Source organism: Hoplias malabaricus, chromosome 7, assembly GCF_029633855.1.
Source record: "Hoplias malabaricus isolate fHopMal1 chromosome 7, fHopMal1.hap1, whole genome shotgun sequence".
NCBI lineage: Eukaryota > Metazoa > Chordata > Actinopteri > Characiformes > Erythrinidae > Hoplias > Hoplias malabaricus.
The window spans coordinates 12,476,555-12,489,421 of record NC_089806.1 but is presented as its reverse complement, the minus strand read 5'-3'; the positions used below and the strand labels follow the sequence as shown (position 1 = coordinate 12,489,421).

Below are 12,867 nucleotides of genomic sequence, written 5' to 3'. Positions count from 1 at the left end.
GTTTATTTAGTCATATCTGTAATTTTCTGCTTTATATTAGCTGAAGTTTATCAAACCGAGAAAAACAATCAGCTCTAATACAACTGCATCAGGTCATTTCCAGGCTGTATTCTCTCAAACACAAGTTAGGATCATAAAGGACTGACCCTTTAAAATTGGGGATCCAGAATCATATCTACGTTTAACTAGTCATTGCTGGCAAATAATGAGTAATATTAGTTTTCTGTGGGAATCCTGCTTTTCCCAAGATAATTTTATAGATGAAGGATAGTTGAATGTAAAGAGATGAAGTGAGGAACATTTCACTTTTCATTTCAAGGTGTGTGAGGTGTTTTTAGTCAACACGTTTATGGAAGCATTAACTGGGTCAATTCCTGTGCTCTACTAAAGGAACAGGTGGCAACAAATCATATCAAGAATTTACTATATCACCATTTAAAAATTACTATGCTCAGTTATATAATAGTCATCTTGGAAATCCTTCTGGAAATTGAGCATCTCATTCACAAAACACAACCCGAAACTGGGTAAAGAGCAGTTGCTGCACCTCAGCTTTGGTGTGAGGAACTGTAAAAAGCCTGACAGAGTCCCACGCATGTTTTAAAGGATAAAATAGTTTTATTTATAGTCTCATAGTAAAGGTAGGCCTCAACTTGCAAGACAATTGTTGGCAGTATGTACGACATACCGGTAATTTCCATGGAATGGAATCAAAGACCTATTTAGTACGTACTAAGAGGAAAATCTGTGATAAACAATGTACATATCTCCTACACGCAAAATTTAAAGGTCGGGGTCAGGGCAGGTCGTAGGTCAACCTTGAATCAGCACTTAAATATGAACCTGGAATTCACAACACTATTTTTTCCTTGCTCACTTTGAAAAAGAGGCGTATATATTTTGACATTCTCTTACTGTGCCGTTACAGGGGAAAACAACATTTACCAAACTGATATATTCCCAAAAATAGCAACAAACATACAAACTGCCATATATATATATATTTTAGGAGGGTATGACAAATGCAGAATAAATGCATTCCTTTATAAAAACCTTTTTTTGTTTTTTAACCAGCTAAACTCCTTCACTAGATCAAGCTAAAAGTACACCACAAACCATTTCCAAAATCTTTCGAAACAAAATTGGTCACCTATGATCTATAATAGCTCAGTGGAGGGATTTCTTAATATTCATCCGTATTAACTTTGAAGTAGGTTCACATTCTTTTGTGGAAAAGTACAAATATTTAGAAAGTTTTACCACTTCTTTGGAACAAGTTTTCTATGGTGCATGTAAGTACTAAACAGGTTCTTTAAAATATCTAACAAGAGGATAACAAAACAAAACAAAAAAACCCATCTTAGCAGTGCTTGTACACCGCATTTGCCCCCCTGATTTACCTACTGAAGGGGCTATAGACGTGGGCACACAAAAAAGCATTGAGTCCTTACATCACAAAGCTGCCTCATTTTAGGTTTGGGTTGTTGTTGTTTGTTGCTGCCAAGATGTGGGTGCCTTAAACACCAAGAGAGACTTGAGGAAGGAGGGAGGACTAGAGAGAGAAAGACACGAGCTACGTGCTGCCTTTCTAACGTGAGTCCTCCTACCAGAGTGGGTATCTCTCCTGTGGCCTGGCCCAGCATCGAAGATCATTGGAGGGTGGGGCCTCTGGTAAGTGCACACAGAGGAAGAGGAAGAAGCATGGGAAGCAGAGGAGGTGGAGAGAGGTTAAAAATCACAGCCAGGGCACTGCAGGGCCCTCCACCCTCCAGACTAGGACAACCTGGAAGAGTCTGCGGAGGCGGTGCCCTTAGCTGGCCTCCGCACGGTGCTTCTTCCAAGGGGGCGGCGCCTCAGGTTCGGACTCGGAACTGGAGTCAGAGCCTCCGTCAAAGGCAGACACGGTACTGCCCTTGGGGTTGGTGTACAGGCTGCTGTCCGAAGACGAGTAATTAGGCTGCAGCTGCGTGGTCCCCTTGACCTTCTCCAGTGCACGAACTGTGATGAGTGTGAGAGAAAGAAGAGGAGTTTAACTTGTGTAACCAGTCACACACACAAAAACATAGGACTTCGTATGTGCACTCCATCAGAGGTATTCTACTCCAGAACATTTCCCAGTTCTGGATAATCACTGGTAGTTGCGTCTGATTTTTTAATGTGGCAATCTAGAATTATACTGGAAACCTGGATCCAATAAATAAAGTGAACACAATTTTTTGTGTGTATGAAAGTATGAATCTTAAATCCCAGCTAATTAAGGCAATCCTGATTTCGTTTTCACTTACAATCCTTCAGCAGTTCAGGATATTTTTGGGCCAAATGGATTCAGCCTTCTAGAACAGATGCATAGTGTGTAGTTTGGCACAGTGCACCCAGAGCAGATGACAAATGTGCACGTGGTCTGGGAGCTGATGGAACACTCGCAGCGAGCCTCACACTACCCACCTTGCTGCTCCAGCAGAGCGTTCTGCCTCTTCAGGTCGTCGATGTCCTGCTGGTGCGTGTGGTTTTTCCGTCGCATATACTGGATGTACTCTGTGGCTTTGTCTAGGATTTGAGCTCGAGACGCCTGTTTGACAGATTGCTGTGAGCAAAACTAAAGTATGATATAGGGTTACACTGTCCTTAACACACAGTTAAAGATAAAATTACACTGTTCACCTCATTTTACAGAAACAAAAACAATCACTCCCCCAGAAATGTCAAAGTTTGAACATGTCGTCTTTGGTGTCAAACAGAAAAACTATTGGCTTCAAACAAGGGAAAGTGTAGCTTATCCAGCAGAAGTTTACAGGTTGAAAATGTAAGAGTGGGAAGTGTCGTAAAATGTTTCTCAGTAAACGTGAGGTTAGGGGTGGGTGACATAGCAAAAATACAACATCATGATACTTCCAGATACAGTGGAACCTCTACTAACGAATGCCTATACTAACGAACGCCTCTACTAACTTACCAAGATACGAACCGGGCATTTGAATATTTTTTTTTTGTCTCCACCAACGAACCATGACTCTAGAAACGAACCCGAGACTCCTCCGAGCCGGCGGCTGGAAATGTCCACTGACCTCAAAAGGCGAGTCTCCCAGCGCCCAGACTTGAGTGAGCTTTTAAGATTAGCACATTGTAGCTTTAGCAATTTAGCATTAGTGTAAATAGCAGACACTGAAATTCGTGCTAAGTTAAGCCATATCTACGCTTCGTCTCCCCACATTTGAGAGTGTTGTAAACACATATCAGTGCAAAAAGGGTGACTTTCGGGGCGGGGGCTGGAACACATTAATTGCTTTTCCATTATTTTAAATGGGGAAAATTGACTCGAGAAACGAACTTTTCTACTTACGAACCAGGTCACGGAACGGATCAAGTTCGTAGGTAGAGGTTCCACTGTACTTTCATGATACATAGTAAATACTCAACAAAAACACACAACCTGATACACTGATCATTACTACACCTTTGCCATATTGTGCTGCTCTACATTTAGTTCAACATGCCTTTTTAAATCCTGACCACATCAACAAACAATACATTCAAAACATGAAATATTTAATGTAATTTGTCTCAGTAACAATAAACATGATATTATTACCCACATCTATCACTGATAATTATTTCATTTTTTGAGCTTTAATAAACTGGAACAAAATGTTAAAAAATAATATGAAATATTTTAAGTACCCTGCAGCACTACATCCCTTGAGAACCTCTTTTTAATTTCTTGTGTTGCTAAAATATTCTAAGAGGATTTTATCTTTATAATATATCTTTTAGGGCTACAACAACAGATGGACAAAATCAATAAAAAAACTAATCTCGCTTGTTGATTAAAATAAAGAGCCAATTTTTTGACTCAGGACAGGTTTGATCTACACCTCAGTGGCATCTGTGTGCCTTGTCTTTACTGCAGGCAATACAGGTTCAAAAGGAGAGCATTTCAGCTCAACAATGTAATTTCCTGCAGAAAGAGGAAGGGGTGGGTGAGGGTGGGAGTGTTCGTCTGTGTCACAACAACCACAGACACTAGGCATAGTGCAGTTCTATCTCCATATGTTTTCAAATATTTGTAACTGTATTTAATTTATAAACAATGGCAAACAAAATGTAAGCATTGGCTCATACATTTATTTACAATTTTACATTTATTTATATTTTAAAACAGAATATTACCCTAAGGCATGTAAGAGCCCATTTATACCAAATGCACATGCACCACTTGTTAATTTATTCTTTAAAAAAGTGCACGGTTCATTACATTTAGTGGAAATGCTGCATTAAATGTTAATTTTTCAAGTATGGTGTCTATTATTTTCCCCCAAATATATCAACTTATCAATTAACTGGGGGGGAAAAGCCAGATTAATCAAATAGTTGCAGCCCTATCATCTTTATACGGGCCTCTCTTAGTCATTAAACTTCACACTGAAGTTGTACATGGACACTTCATGCACCACCTCACCAACCACACAAACATGGGCCTATGGGGGAAGGTAAGTTGGTTTTGGGGTCAGAAAGACTACAGTAGCCTCAATGTCAGACATGTCGAAACAAGAGGCAGTGGAAGTCCCCCATAATGACATGAGGCCTTGTGCTGTGCATCAGTGTGCCCTCTCTCAGCTCTTTACCTAACTCCTGCACTAACCTGCCACCGTCAAACAGAGAAATTTAACTATTATCTCAGGTCAGTATTCAAATCATTACAACTGACAGTTCCATCGGTGTCCCACTATGAGATGAAACCGGTTCATTATGTCCTAAAGCTTCCTAATACATAAAACAAACAGAGCATTTATGAGTTGCTTTTACCAACCTTTTCCCCCTGCAAGGCAGGGACAGAGTCCCGGAGACTGTGAAAGCTGTCTTTGATGTGGTCCCTACGTTTGCGCTCCAGCGCATTGTGGTGTGCCCGTTTGTCTGCCTGCGAAGAGAGAGTCACACCTCGATATTAATGGCACTTTATAACTGAGACAACAATATGTCATTTGTACAAATGTACGAGCAGGTTTTCAAGACTGAAACGTACCCTCAGTGAAAAGTTAACTTAAAAACTAGGCTTAATTTCTGCCCAGTTATGAAATAGGTGTCAACAGCAAAACTGAAATAGTTTACATGTAAAAAGGGTTTGCTTTCCAAAACTTATTTAACAATCACAGAAACCTCTTCTCTGTATTAAACTAAACAAAGTGAAATTGTGCACTACTCTTTAGAGCCCGAAAACCTGGCTACTAAGCTTAGTTTAACAATCCTTGGACTACTGCATGGAATAAACAACATGGCTGCCAGAGTCGAGTCTCTCGAGGCTCAAACAGCCGCAGCTGTAAAACCTGTTTCACGTCCAGTGACTCATTAATGGAAGCCTCGTTTGCATCTACACAAAACAAAACAAAAAAAAAGACTACTAGATATCCACATACTCAAGTTCAATGATACAACAAACAGGGATTATGATAGTTATATTCTCCATGTGCAAGGGTGTGGACCTTAATTGGCAAACCATGAGTCAAAAGGATTTAATAGATCCTATTAAGTCCATAGATTCTACTCCTAGTTTCATGTAAGGAATGACAGAGTTAGGGCTTATTGTTCCAGAGGTTTCAAAGAAAAATGGTTAATTCTAGAGACATTCAGCAGCCTGTGGAATGATAGAAATAGGCACCAGTTACAATACAAAAAAGCTGTTTCTGTTTAGATAGCATCTTTGCTTTGTGAATGATTCCAACAATTGGGTTGTGCAAGCTGCTACGAGAAGCTAGAAGGGTTGTGTGTTTTTTAGACAATGCTGGTAAAGACAAATTGGAAGTCATTTTGAAACAAAAGGGAAAAAAAGCAAACCCTTTAGGTACTAATTTTCCCTTACAATGCCCTGCATGTACTCCATTGACGTCTTAAAAGAAAAAAATCTTTAGACCAGAACCTTATTGGAAATCTAACTCTAAGTCAAAGGTACTGTTATTGTTTTTAAATGCTTCAGACCCCAGGTTTCCATCACTGCAGTTCTGAATGGGTACAATTCCCTATAAAACCACTATTCTGATGACAATATGAGTTACACTGTTGACTTTTCTACAAGTAAATCAAAATGTAATGTACATGACACTCTAACAACATGTTTCAAAGCCTAAAAAAAGAGTCTGAATGGATATCTCACTGGGTAAGAGTATTAAAAAATAATAATAGCAATAATAAACACACACACGCACACACACACACACACAAAAAGACAAAAAAAAAACCACACACACACCACTTCCTCACAGCACAAAGAGTTTTCCTTGCTGGAGAAGATAAAAGGCGCTTTGGGGGCACCACAGACATCTTGACTCCAATCTTGTTCAGTGATTCCTCAAAGCTAGTCATAAACATACATCCTGGTTGAAAAACACACCTATACACAACTTATATTTACCAGCGTACACACTGAAAACGAGAAATTGCTTTAATATTTTTATGTTAAACTGTTCTTTTAAAACAAATATCCAGCAATAACTGCAAGGTCTTAAGCTACGGGCACAAACCAGAACTTTAAAGAATAAAATCAAATCACTAACAAGAAGGTGACTGCTTTTAAATGGGTGTCATATCTAGCAGGTAATATTTATTCCCTATCACTGAAAGACCAAAAAGCACTGTTTATTATACTAAAAAAGCCACTTTGTATTGTGTGAAAGAAGCATTATTCTCCCAAACCTCAAACACAGTGAGAACACGCTGCAGATGAGGCTAGTACTGGACAAAACAATAGAGCTTAAATAGGAAATTTGTAGTACTGATTGGTATGCCATTCTTGGTGCTATACACAGGGGAGTGTACGGTTTCCTGCATATCATCAGGGTGTCTCCTGAGAAAACCTGTTAACTCTGCACGCATGTCTAATCTTCCCTCAGCAGCACATGACCAAGGGTATTGTATACGTCTAGAATGGTGAACGAAAGTCTACTCAAATGAAGGGCATAACTCTTGGCAGATTCTTGGAAGTCACTGCTGTTACATAAGAGGTTAACTGAGTACACTTTGCACATGATGTTGACTGATATCAGATAAAGACTACCTACTTCATACCTACTTTGGACACAGACATGGCAAGGCACATGTCCCATAGCACCAGACCGTTCACAATTTCCCCATGTTTATACCTCTTCCGTCACTGTCATTGGCGACTGTGTACTTTTACAGGACTCCAGCCGACCATTTCTGACTGTGGTTATTCTAGTGATGGCCGATTTTCACGACTAATTTGTTTAATTTGAATTAGCGTTTTCATGCCGTGTTCGGCATGTAATAATCTTTTTTTTCCATCATAAATATTTATTTCATCAAGACATGTTTTTAACTGTCGCGTGCTGGTTTAAAATGTAAATCTAAAGCCCAAATTTGTAAAACAAATGGGGTTAGAGACAGCATATCAGAACCAACACAGCACAGAGAAAGACCGAATTTAACATTAGCACACAAATTATAAAATATAAATAATACTTATTTATAACTGAAGGAGTTTTGCACTTGCTGTTCCAGCAAAATTACTCTTTACTCGTGTTACCTGGAGGAAGAACGAGATTTTGCCCTCGGATTAAATCACTACGAAACAATTGCTTGTATGAGCACATCTCTCTGGTGTGAAATGCGTGTCTTATGTGCAACTGTGGACAGAAATTGTGGTAATTCCATTGAGTCAACATTCCATAAATCATTCAGGGACACGGCCAATAAACAATCATCAACACCTGAAAAGTTCAAGCGATACAACCTTCAAATAACGTGGTGTATTACACTTCAAAGGGTTATGTGCAACAGTTTTCCTGAATATAATGGTTTAATTTTTTCATAAAAATGCAAAAATTAAGCTTGCTGTTTACTGTTGTTAAATGCAAATAGTTATTTTAGACTTGTTTTTGTTTGTTTGTTTTTCAAATGTCAAATTTGCTTCAGTCCTTGGAAAGGACATTAAAAAGTAACCATTATTTGCAAAATTTGATGTATGTTATAGATGTGCTGTTACTATTTTAGACCTCTACAGTCTCTTCAAATAAAGAAATTGAATTAAATTGTGATTTTTCTGTTGCATTATGTAATCGAGAATCATTCATAATTTTCATTTTTGTGAAATATCACCCAGCCCTATCCAGTGCATGTGTAGAATATTGTACACGTACATACCGTGCAAATGTCAGAGACCATATATCATTTATTTATCAAAACATCAAGTACAAATTCTACACAACAGAAACCTCAAATTATATGTCCAATTAAAAACAGGTTTCTCCATTTTGTGGATTTTCAGTTTACTACATCATCTGAACACAGCAGCTGTCCTTCACACTGAGTGAAACATGTCTAATGGATAATGAACATGAAATGCCCTTGTGCAGAGCAGTTTGTCTGGATTACATTTACAATAACCTTTATATTTTGGTGTAATATTGAGAGAAATAAAAATTAAGATAAGCCAGGTGTAGTCCTGTCCAGACTTCAACAACTACAGCTAAAGTGACTTAGTTATATGTGATTCTAAATATCTAAGGAGACCATGCTGTGGGACATTCTAAGTTTTGTTCAGTAAAAACTAACCGCAGTGATTTAAGATGAGGCAATGCCTTTGTCCTTAGTGATCAGGCGCTCTCCAAGTCTAAAATCCCAAAACAGAAAAGAGCTCTCTCTCCAACAGGACTATCAGCTCACATCTCGCACAGCCCTTTTCCGTGGGTCACACCATATTCTTCAGGATTTTACAATGTAAATTTACAACACTTGAAATAACCCAATGCCATTAATCATATTTCCTTTTTACTGAGATACACGGTCCAAAAGTGTCCAGACACCCATCCTTTATGTTGCTCTTTAAAAGGCTCATTGTTTGTATAATCTCCACAGATAGATGAGAAGGTGATGCTCTGGGTTATAAATGAGCCTCACCATTGGCTGCATGATCTAAAGTAATAAAGCACAGTTCTAAAGCACTAAGACGAGCTGGAAAGGTGGTGGTAATCTGGAACTAATTATATCCAAGCTGTGTATTGACTTAATGGTTAAATTTTTACATGATATTTTGAACAAAATTGAATTAAGGCAAATGATGACTACAACCGTCTTGTTGCACAACTTACTAATATCCAAGCTATGCAAATGTATTCAAGGCCATGATCACTAGAGTCTCCATGGTGCATAGGTGCAGTTGTGCCTCATGAAGCACTGTTACATGCCTCTTCACTAACGCTTATGAGGCTGAAAGCACTCAATTCAGGAAATGTTCCAATATCCGGTGTAAAGACGTCCTGAAATGCTCTTCATTTCAGAAAGAAACTGTGGGAGGAGCAGGTGTCTACAAGCTTTTGGACAAGCAGTGTATGGACAAATCTGATTCCCTATTATTCAGACCTGCGGCACGAGACGTGGTGGACACACGCACGCCGAAATTAGAAGGGATAAAGTTAGCCAGCGCAGACTCTAATGTGGACATGATGTGCTGATAGCGGTGATCTAAAGCCCCAGATTAACCAGTCCTCCTCTCACAGCCTCAGTGGCCTGCTGAGCTGCTGTGTGAAACAGCACTGGTTACCTATGGGCTTCGGGACCAAAGCCTGAATCTAAGAGACTGTAACCAGCCGCTCAGGAAATGTGCCCTGAATCTGCCCTCTTCTTCATGTGGCATTAAATGCAACACGTTGGTGTTGAGCACAGTAAGTTAAGTTACCTACCCGACAACACAATGTCAAAAAAAAAGAAGGCATTATCGCTGTTAATGGCTAAAAGAGGAGTATTTTCTCCGCTTACTACACACCACAGAGTGAAAGCTCGATGATTCTTCCTGCAAAAACAAACAAAAGAACAGAAAAGAAAAAGAACAAATGACGCTAACGTTAAACTATGTTGGGCTGATAAACATCTGACTGTGCTGGTATCTACTCTTTGGATTTAGTTACTTTGTGCTTTAACCACTTTAGTAAAATCAGGACTAGAGAAGCAGACCCTCTCATGTTAAAGAGCCCATATTATGGAAAACTGAAGAGTCCTCACTGTATATAAATATAGTTTACTCCTCCATCCATACAGTGCATCATGTTGTTGGAATAAAAAAAGAATGAAAGGAGGTCTTCCACAAAGCAAGGTTCCTCAGCTGAGTAGATAACTCATGTCCATCTGCTCTCTTCCTATTGGACAAGGCTTAAATTATCTGGCTAAACAGAGAAATCTTGCATTGTGGGACAACCACCAGGCATTCCTGTGATTTTTAAACAGTTCTGAAAAATCATTTACTTTATATGGTGCCAAGATTTCAAAATACAGCAACATAAAAGCAACACGACACTACTACTTCTGTAGAGTGACCTGTTTGTAGATGCTAGGTGTTGTCTCAACAGTGGAAGGGTGTATGGAAAACAACATCCAGCTCTTTGTCATTCACTGTATTTGTGATGTCATGAAAACCTGTCTACTGCCTGTAATCTCTACGAGCGGCCTCTTGCGCCCAGAGCAGCTTAGCTCCGCCCATCTACGCATCTGTTATAAGGAGAGTTTCAGACTCGGAATGTCAGCCAATCAAAGAGGAACTCATTTACATATATCAGCCTTAAAGGCACAGTCTGCTCGATTCTTATGGATAAAGACAATTCATGTATCAATACATTATGAGTGAGGAAGTGTCCTCGGAGAAGCAGAGTCAGTACAGTAGCAGTAAACTGTGCGCTATGTGCTCTTTAACGCGGGCTGATTTTGCGCTTGTTTTGAGCTCCTTTACAAATTAACTGTTGACGTGGGGCTAACATTAGCTGCAGCTAGAGCGCTTAGCTCCAACCTCTGTAAACTGAAAACCTCTCTCTCTCTCGTTCTCACAAACATTCTGTATGTTTCTCCACCCCTCTCTCACTTAGTTTTGCTCTCTATTTCTTTTCGCACTCTATATGTTTCTATTTCCTTCTCTCGGTTTGTGTATTTCTTCTTTCTCCTTCTGTCTCTCTCTCACTCCCACCCACTCCCCGTGTCTGTCTGTCTCTCTCTCGGTTTCTCTTTCCTTCTCTCTTGGTTTGTCTCTATAATATATTGACCTTATTTCTCTCTATATATCTCTATCTCTTCACCCACACCATGTTTCTATTACTCTCTCTCTCTCTCTCTCTCTTCGCCTCTCGATCAACCCCCCACCCTCTCGACCTGCCACGGCGGAGGAAAAACACATAAACAATAATAAGGACCGAGGGGCGCATGAATATCGCTGTACTCACGTCACTGTCGACCTCGATGTCGTCGTTGTCGCTCATTCTTCAGTAGAGATAGTGCCTTAATCTGAGCGGGGCTAGTCGTTAATGACCGACATGAACAGGACCCGAGTGCCGCGGACCGCCGAGAGAAACGCACGACGAGCAACGGACGAAACTCCGCCGCGCGTGACTAGCCTACACGCGGACCCCTAACACAAACGGCGATTCGTGCGCAAGGCATTCTGGGAGGTGTAGTCCTCTCGGCAGTGCGTGCAAACAATTTTAGCATTAATGTACGCGTTTCTATAAAGACTTTGAGTTTAGTCTGTATGTGTGTTCACCTACGTTCCTGTCTGTAATCTAAATTATTCCGCAAAGACACGATAAGTTCCAAATTAGTTTGAGTTTATTTAATCAATGGACTACAAGCCCCACATAGCCGCCCAAAAAAGGGCTGCGTCCCATACGCAGATTTTATCAGCGCTTGATTGTGGGATTTGTAGTCCTGTAGACAGCTCAGGTTCCAGGGCCCTGGTCAAGAAAAGTGGAGAAATGATTGTTACATTTAAGGAAATAATAAGACATTTTAAGACTAAAAAAAATATTATTTGTTAAACACAAGTCCTATGAGATATTTTGTAGTGACCAAATGAACATTTTTAGGCTTCTCAGAGCGGGTCTCCCAGATGGTGACAGATGTCAAGGCCACTAGGTGTCAACCAAAAACAACCCAAAATAGCTGTTTCATAACATGCAGAAAAATCTGTGGAAAACATGACAAATTCTGAGGACAGAAAAGGGTTTGTTTATGGGATATTCCAACAAGCTCAGGATCGAGGGCGCTGACAAAAACACATAAAGTGGAAAAATTTTTAGCTTTTTTAGTAGAATGACTCCACAACACGTATATATGTGTATAATAAAATTAATGAATTGTGACATACTGCTGTAGTGGAATGCAGGTGCACAATGATTTTAAGTGGTTTATACAGTATTATACATACATTTGGGCACTCTGTCTGAAAAAATATTTTAAAATCTTCACAATGTACAAATCTGCTTAAGGTTCCCTTGTATATATTAAAAAACATTTGGCATTGTTCTGACCCTTTAGTCCATCTCTCTTATTATTATTATAGCATTCATTCATTCATTGTCTGTAACCCTTATCCAGTTCAGGGTCGCGGTGGGTCCGGAGCCTACCCGGAATCACTGAGCGCAAGGTAGGAACACACCATGGAGGGGGCGCCTGTCCCTTTATTATTATAGCAGTTACTGTTAATTAATATATTGAATAAACATCAAATGAAGCATGAGCAAAATCAACAAATCAGATCTGTTCCTCATTTTTGCATATGTTTGTATGATTCAGAATTTTTGGTTCTTTAAATTGATTAACTATGATATGTTTAAGTGGATGTGTGTGTGTGTGTGTGTGTGTGTTGCCCTGTGAAGGACTGGCGCCCTCTCCAGGGTGTGTTCCTGCTATGCGCCCAATGAGTCTGGGTAGGCTCCGGACCCACCACACCCCTGAACTGGGTAAGAGCTTACAGACAATGAATGGATGATTGAAATGCTTAGATTGTATGTTAATAGTATGTCTTTAAATTTGCTATCAATATTTATTTGTTAATTTAAAATCATGAATATTTACAAAAGAAAAGAAATCATTCCAACA

The 12,867-nt window shown here is 39.6% G+C and overlaps 1 protein-coding gene across 3 annotated transcripts; it reads right to left on the bottom strand.

Moving 5' to 3' along the window:
- Positions 1-600: 600 nt before the first annotated feature.
- Positions 601-11,431, bottom strand: max (myc associated factor X). 3 transcript variants are annotated; one of them, XM_066677580.1, is made up of 4 exons: positions 11,214-11,431; positions 4,808-4,915; positions 2,446-2,596; positions 601-1,998 (listed from the first exon to the last, which is right to left on the bottom strand). In XM_066677580.1, exons 1-4 carry the CDS (start codon positions 11,247-11,249, stop codon positions 1,811-1,813), a joined length of 483 nt encoding a protein of 160 aa, XP_066533677.1. In that variant the 5' UTR covers positions 11,250-11,431; the 3' UTR covers positions 601-1,810. The 3 variants fall into 3 exon arrangements, with proteins under 3 accessions (XP_066533677.1, XP_066533678.1, XP_066533679.1); XM_066677581.1 differs by having other exon boundaries at positions 2,446-2,584; positions 11,214-11,429; XM_066677582.1 differs by having other exon boundaries at positions 2,446-2,569; positions 11,214-11,427.
- Between the last annotated feature and the right edge of the window lie 1,436 nt (positions 11,432-12,867).

What these genes read in the sequence shown, in the direction of transcription:
- max (XM_066677580.1), bottom strand. Translation starts at nt 11,249, where the DNA reads ATGAGCGACAACGACGACATCGAGGTCGACAGTGAC. An exon ending in ACATCGAGGTCGACAGTGAC is followed by an intron (nt 4,916 to 11,213) that starts GTGAGTACAGCG and finishes CTCTCTTCGCAG; the next exon opens with GCAGACAAACGGGCACACCA. An exon ending in CTGCCTTGCAGGGGGAAAAG is followed by an intron (nt 2,597 to 4,807) that starts GTTGGTAAAAGC and finishes ATCATACTTTAG; the next exon opens with TTTTGCTCACAGCAATCTGT.